This window comes from Perognathus longimembris, chromosome 10 (genome assembly GCF_023159225.1).
Source record: "Perognathus longimembris pacificus isolate PPM17 chromosome 10, ASM2315922v1, whole genome shotgun sequence".
Taxonomy (NCBI): Eukaryota; Metazoa; Chordata; class Mammalia; order Rodentia; family Heteromyidae; genus Perognathus; species Perognathus longimembris.
In genome coordinates this window covers 44,229,984-44,237,887 of record NC_063170.1, presented here as the reverse complement: position 1 = coordinate 44,237,887, position 7,904 = coordinate 44,229,984, and the positions used below count along the sequence as shown (strand labels likewise).

The 7,904-nt window shown below is 39.9% G+C and overlaps 1 protein-coding gene across 1 annotated transcript; it reads left to right on the top strand.

Annotated features, from left to right (window-relative positions):
- The first annotated feature begins 5,982 nt into the window (after positions 1 to 5,982).
- On the top strand, positions 5,983 to 6,642 carry LOC125358020 (CDGSH iron-sulfur domain-containing protein 1-like). Its single transcript, XM_048354864.1, has one exon. The coding sequence runs from the start codon at positions 6,109 to 6,111 to the stop codon at positions 6,433 to 6,435; it is 327 nt and encodes a 108-aa protein (XP_048210821.1). The 5' UTR covers positions 5,983 to 6,108; the 3' UTR covers positions 6,436 to 6,642.
- Positions 6,643 to 7,904: the final 1,262 nt, after the last annotated feature.

Here is a 7,904-nt window from a genome sequence, read left to right as displayed (position 1 = left end):
CAGTTTTGCCTCAAATATAGATCCTCCTACACATACCTTCCGTGGACCAGGATGACAGGTAAATTCCACTGTGCTAAGCTTGTTGTTGACAAGGGGTCTTGCTAACTATTTCCCAGGCTATCCCAGAACTCTGATTTTCTGGATCTCTACCTTCCAAGTAGTTGGGATTATCGGTATGAGATGCAATGCCTGGTCCTTGAGGCTATTTTTAGTGCTCTGCACTCAATGTCTTTAGCCTCTTAATACCTTTAAACAAGGGATCCTTCACTTTTCACCAGAACTCCTCAGTCTGTGAGATGATCATATTTTTATATGAATGCCTGAAGTTTTACCTAGCTAAGACACTAGTATGCCTATGAATTCATGTTCTTTTTATCACTCACAATTACAAATATTTTCGTGCTAATTTATGCTGGTAGAGCATCTTTTAGTGATATGTGATATTCACTTTTGTCTCCAATTAACACACCACTACCTTAATTTCATCCACATTACATTTTAGTGATATTATTATTATTAATGATCCTGGGGCTTGAACTCAGGACCTAGGCACTGTCCCTGAGCTTTTTGTTCAAAGTTAGAACTCTGCTACTAGAGCCACAGGTTCACTTCCAGTTTTTTGGTGATTAATTAGTGGTAAGACTCTCATAGACTTCCCCACCTGTCCTGGCTTTGAATCTGTTCCTCAGACCTCAGTCTCTTGAGTAGCTAGAATTACAGGTGTGAGCCACTGGTACCGGGCAAAGCAGCATGTTTTCTTTAGTAACAAGTCTTTGTGTAGCTACCTTTCCCTTTTGAGGAAGTTACTTAAGGAGGAGGACTGTGGTGCTGGGCTGACCATACTTCTTATTTTGACAAAGAAAGTTCCAGCTTGTGCCTGGTGACCTTGCTAATGGCACCCATTTTGCTCTCCGAAGTGTCATAGCTTGAGCTACAAACTGTATGCTTTGCTTAACTAGTATTATGGCTAGGAAACATTTTTAGTAGGCAGGACTAATAAATAATGAATAATAAAATTTTGTAAATTCCTAACTTTGATAATAAGCCCATTGGTAAACAAAATATAACTAAAAATAGCATAAAAGCTTATTGAAACAAATTTCTTCACCCAGTCACACAATTCATAGTGGAATCATAAGTTCAATGAACATTTTGCCTCTTAAGTTGTATCACTCATTGGACTATTCATATCCCATAGAGAATACCACCTTCAAAGATGTTACCTTTGTTTTAAAATTTAAGATACTTTAAGCCTTGTATTAAAATGCCATTGATTTTTGGCACTACCAATTTAAAACCTGTGGTAATTCACAAGGTTGCTTTAAGTTTTCTCTTTTCTCCCTCTTTGAAAGGGAGAAAGGGTATTTCTAAATGAAGGAATAATGCAAGTAAGAGTGTAGGAAGAGATTTTTATATCATTTGGAGAATAAATAATTTAATGAACTTCAGTAATTGGGCTGACATAAAGAGGGAGACATGACTGTAAAGCTGGGCTGTGTGGATACTTAGGCTGGAATTCTGATTTGCTAATTCAAGTCATTCTTACCTCTTCATTAAATTAAGGTCTTCTTCCTAGTATGACTAACAGGTCAGTTCTAATACCTTCATCACCCCAACACAGCCTTATTTCCCTGAAAATAGTGTTCCACGATCACATTACTTACCTCCCTTCCAGACAGGCTTGTCCCTTGAAATAGTTCCAAATTCCTGGTATTTGGCTTTGCCCCTTGAAGCTAAAGGATATATTTCTAGGATAAATGCAAAAAAAAAAAATCCCTCAAGCATTTCTAAGATGTGTGCTTGGTGTGACCTTTATTAAACAAAAATGTAGTCCAGGATTTATAGGGCAGAAAGGTTCTGATGGAAATGTTTCCTCCCTGGTGAGGGAAGAGCACGTGGAGTTCAGGGTTAAGGCCTGGGGTGGTTGGCAGCATCTGGGGATGGAAGGTGGGTTGCTGTCCCCTAAGAGTCTGCTCTGGAAGATCAGCCAGCTTTGAGGCTTGGTGATGTATGTAGACTGATGAGTCCAAGACAGTTGGATTTTAATCTAATCTTCACCCCCTCTCTTACCTAGGACAAGTGTTCATCTGTTCTGAGACTTAGTGTCATGGCTAGGAGATTGAATTATGTGTTCCTAAAGGAGAAAAACAAAGGGATACCTTCAAGCAGAGGCAATCAGAGATGAATTCTTTTTGCTTTTGTTTTGAATTGTGCCAGTCCTGGGCTTGAACTCAGAGCCTGGGCTTTTTTTTTTTCCTCAAGGATAGCACTCTACATTTGAACTACAGCTCTACTTGTGGCATTTTTTTTTTTTTTTTTTTTTTGCCAGTCCTGGGCCTTGGACTCAGAGCCTGAGCCCTGTCCCTGGCTTCTTTGTGCTCAAGGCTAGCACTCTGCCACTTGAGCCACAGTGCCACTTCTGGCCATTTTCTATATATGTGGTGCTGAGGAATCGAACCCAGGGCTTCATGTATACGAAGCAAGCACTCTTGCCACTAGGCCATATTCCTAGCCCTACTTGTGTCATTTTTTTTTAAATTTAAATTTTTATTTTTTTGTGGTTAATTGGAGATGAGAGTCTCACAGATTTTCCTGCCCAGGCTGGCTTCAAATTGCAATCCTCAGATCTCAGCTTCCTGAGTAGCTAGGATTATAGGCACAAGCCACCAGTGCCCAGCTCAAAGCTGGAGTTTTGTATGATTTTCCTTTCGAGAGAAGAATTCTGTCTGTGGAAAAGAAAGGGACTTTGGACGTGTTCAGTATTTGAATTAGTTGGGTCATCATGAGTGGGCCATTCAAGCTCTTGCACTGAAGGCTTCAGAAGGCATGCACTGGAGTGGTCAGCAGGGGGCAGCAGACAGAGGGCCATGTCATTGAAAGTCTTGTCATGGTGAAGATAGAAACCAAGATTGGAGGTTTCAGGACAGGCTACCATTGTATAGTACACAAATTTTGAGCCTTTCTATCCATCCTAAGTTTCATAGTCTTTGGTTGGGTGGTTGTAAAGTATTTATTTGAGTAATTCATTAATTTGAAAGTCCCAAACTAGAAATGCTTCAGGACCTCTAACAAGGTGGCACAGGGGAAGACTTTTGTAGGGTGAATTCAAACAGTCAAAAAGTGATTTACTGGTTATTCAGATAGTTGTCTTGTTTGGTTTATCTCCCTGGAATGTCTCTAGTTATATGCCTGTAAGTTGGTTAATGGTTTCTGATTAGTCAGATTTCATTTTCCTTTACTAAAGGATTTAAAACAGTCCTAAATTTCATTCCTTTGCAAATCAGGGTAGGTAAGTTAAGGTCACTGAGAACTCACTAGCTTTGTCTGTTTAAGGATTCTCCAGGCCTGGTCTTCATGTTGACTAACACTAAAAATAAACTTTCATTTATCGAATTATAAATGAACAAGTGTCTACAGTTTCCTTTATTTCCCTGGTGTTGACCAGATATCCATCTCTGGGCTTAAGGATGAGCAAGATGCTTGACCCTCAAGGCAGAGATATCCATTAGAAATTAATGGAAACAGTAGTTTTTTTTTTTTAAATGACTCTTCATTGCTAAATTGAACTGGTCTTAGAAGTGATAAACCTACCCTTCTTTCTAGGAAGCGAGGTGTAGGCAGTCTTCATTTGGTACCCTACCCTCTGATTCTGGGGGTCTGTCAGCTTTGCAATTTTACCTCCTACCCATGGATCTGTTTTATCCAGCGGACCCTGCCTCCTTCTGTTGTCTGGTTTCTATGGCAGTTCACTCGTGGAGGTGGGGATTGCCCATTGTTTTCAATTTTCATTCCAAGCCACCATTCCACAGAACTGACTTGGTTCTCTTGGCCTCTACTTTGTAGTTTAAAGATCCACGCCTTTGTCCTAGCCCCATCTGGGCTAGCCCCCTCTCCTGCTAATCCCATTCAGAAGATGTAGTTTTCTCTGTTTTATTCATCATGGGTCCAATGGTCTCTGGCTATTGATTTTGAGTTGGGGGTAGGTGAAAATAATTATAACAAAGGCAGACAGGTAGTAAATTGAATGCAAGGAATTCAAAGCAGATGGCCTGACTCTTATCCACGTTTGTAAGCATACATTTTCTTCTCCACGTTCTGTAGGCATTCCTCCACTGGGTGTAGTGTTAGGCATTGCTGGCACAATGGAATTCATTACTACTGGTTTAAGTACAATCTGGTTTTCTCCCTCCCACTTAGCTTGCTTCTCTATCCTTCCTCTTTTGGGAACCTTACATCCTCACTTGCATGGCCACTTGCTTTTCCAGAGTGAGCAACAGCACAGAACACAGTGGAAGCCTTTTAAGGCCTTGCCTCAGAAGTCACTTCTATTATATTGTTTGGGCCACCCTTATTTAACATAGGAGCAGGGCAAGCAAGAGATTATCAATGAGTAAGGATCACAGGAGCATCTTGGAAAATGGCTGCCATACTCCCTTGCAATTCATCTTCTTGTTTTTAGTGTTATATCTTATTCTGACTTTCTAAAGTAATTTAATTCTTTTCCAGTGCCAATCCTTCTGGAGTTTGTTCTGTTGAGAAGCCAGGCAACTTTGTGCCCTTGTTTCCAAAGCTGTCTCTATGTGCACATTCTATTGAGCTTTCTTCCTTAGGTTTCATCTTTCCTCTTCCAGAATTTCCTGATATCTTTCTCTGCCAGAGGATTTCCTCTGATTATTTTTCTTGTCACTGTCATTACTAGTAAGGTCCTGGGAGAAAAAACAACAGAAATTTATTTGTTCAATATATTAATTTAAAGTTAGAAATTGTGTTTTTAAGTGTGGCTCCCAAAATAGGACATAACTTTATTTCATAGACTAATTTTCTGCTAATCTCTATAAAGAGATTTATTTCCTTTTAATAACTAAGAACAACTAGTTATCCTAATTGGTAGCTACATATTAGAAAACATTTAGATTGCCTATAAAATTCAAATAATACCATGGGCAGAATGCTGCTTGACACTTAAGTTTTGCTAGTCTTATTTGAATATTAATGTAAAATTAGGACTGTAATTTATAATAGATTTCTTGTCATACTCTGAGATTGACAGCATATTTTAGAAGCAGGAGAAAAGAGGTAAGTTTGATGACTGGTGATCTTGTCATTTTTGTGGCTGAAGCAACTCTATAACATGTCCTTTTCCCATCATTAAAAAAAACTTCCTTTCCTCACCAAATACAATTCTCTCATAAATATTTATAGTTTTCTCTTCACTCTCCAGGTCTTTCATTACAGAGCCTCAATTACTGTATTGCAGAGCTCTGTTTAGATTTTTGGTTAGAAAAAGACATATTTTTTTTTTCTTTTGAAACCAAAAATATCTGGTGTTAGAGTTACTTTTACATTAAAAATGTTCTCAGTTTTCCTAAGACAAATATCAACCAGTATACCACAATTCATTTTATTGTTGGAAAACACCTATTGCCAGAAGTAAGAGTAATCACTGAGGAAGTGGTGATGTGGCTCAAGTGGAAGAACCCTAGAGGAACTCAGGGACAGCGCCTAGGTCCAGAGTTCATGCCCCATGACTGACAAAAAAAAAAAAAAAAAGAGTAATCACTAAAAGCCATCTCTGGGTTTACATCTCTCTTGATTTGTTTTCTGCACACAGTTATTTCTCTCTGTTAATTCTGTTATCATTATTATCACCATTTTTTTGTTAAGAAATATAAACTTAAATAATCAATTTTAATGCCAGAATATGATTCCATTTTAGAAATGCAATAATTTAGTGAACCCGTTTCCTATTAAGGTTGCTACATGTGTTTTATTCAGAATAAACAATGCGGCCACATTCATATAGATTTATGCATCTTACATATTAACATATACACGTGTGTGGTTCGTTTACTATTTTCAAATGGCAAGGCCTTTGAAGTCGAATTTCTAGGTTGCAGAATATTCCCACGTCATATTGTCAACGTGACTTCCAGAGGGTGGAGAGATGTACAGAACTATCAACATGTATTAGAATCTCCAGGGCGCCTGCGTGGTGGCTCCCCGGACTAGGCGCCCGGCGGACGCGGCTGATACCTTGGTTCCCGAGGTCCTCTCACGAGCCCGCTTGTGCGCGGCGTCCTGCGCGTACGCCTTGCAAGCCTCGGCGCCATGGGTCTGATTTCCGATTCCGGCCTGCGAGTGGAATGGATTGCAGCAGTTACCATTGCTGCTGGTACAGCAGCCCTTGGTTACCTCGCTTACAAAAGATTCTATGTTAAAGATCACCGCAGTAAGACCATGGTAAACCTTCACATCCAGAAAGACAACCCCAAGATAGTCCATGCTTTTGACATGGAAGATTTGGGAGACAAAGCTGTGTACTGCCGTTGTTGGAGATCCAAAAAGTTCCCATTCTGTGATGGGACCCACACTAAACACAACGAAGAGACTGGGGACAACGTGGGACCTCTGATCATCAAGAAGAAAGAAACTTAATGGACAGTTTTGAAGCTGCAGACCATCCTTTCATGACGTTACCTGATTATTTAACTAGAATGATTACTGATTACCACTTCTCTCTAATTCACCTCCCCTCCTTCTAGATGTGGAATATTGCCAACCTCAGCTTTCACATTCATGGCATTTGCCTTACTTGTTGAAGGATTGTGGTGCACATTTTGTTTAAACAAACACACACACACACACACACATACACACACACACACACACACAGGAAAAGGGATAAACCAACCTCATGGCCTGTGGGTTATTTTGGTCTTGTAAGGATCTGTTTCTTTAAATTTGAAATAATGGTCTTAGTATATAGTTATATCTTGAAGTTAATGAATTAAATTATACTTAAAAAAAAAAAAGAATCTCCATTTCTCTACTTCCTGCTCAGTACTGGTATTAATCGTGACTTGGACTATTTGTCAGAGACAACTTTCCTATTTCCTTCTCCACATTCACTCCCCACCCTTCCTTCCCCACCCTGCTCTTTGGAGCCTTTCTGGCTCCTTGCCTTCTGGCTTTGTCATGGCTCAGCCATTGTAGATATTGGCAGGAGATGAAGGGACAGGAGCAGGGAGGTCAAGGCACTTAGTCCTATGCTCCCTCTCTGCCAGGTTAATGTTGGTTGGGCTGCATTCTTTTAATAGAGGCCTCATCTCCTATCTGAGAGTTTCTACTCATTTCAGAATCCAGTAACTTTTTTCTCTGTCCTTTCTGACTGAGGGCAAGGTGAACCCTTCCTGAGCTGTTCCTCGTCTCCTCCCCCCCACCCCCCCATCCCCCGGCCCCATCCTTCACTACCCTTGGTTGATTCCTTTTAGTGTGTCCATACTTTTGCAAACGGTCCTCAGATTACCCTGCTTGAGGGTGCCATATGTTTTCTGTCAGGATCCTGACAAATAGACTTGGAAAAAAAAACCCCAATATCTTCTTTTATTGTAATATTTTGCCTCAGTGTCTCCTGGCCCCATTTTTCCCCTTTAACTTTACTTTTGGTATACTTGCAGTTTAGTGATGAAATGGAATCTATCAGCCTTTTCTAGATTATTTAGAAAGACCTATCTTGATTATGGAATTTATTTCCTTGTATGCTTGTCATTACAGTTAAATATTTGTATCTTGTAGTTGTGCCTTGGTTTATATGAATGAGGACTAGCATTTTTATTTCTCCATTTTCCCAGCAACAGTAACTGAATACTGGCCATTTTTTTCTACCCATTCAAATTCTCCTTAGTCACATATTTATCCTGTTCTTTTTGATGTGTGTGTGTGTGTGTGTGTGTGTGTGTGTGCTAGTGCTAGAGCTTGAACTCAGGGCCTTGCTCTTTCACTTGGGTTTTTCACTCAAGGCTGATGTCCTACTGCTTGAGTCACATCTCCTCTTCCTCTTCATTAAGTTTTATGTCTATTTTGACTCCATCCTCAAGTCTCCTTCATTTCTGTAATCTTAACAT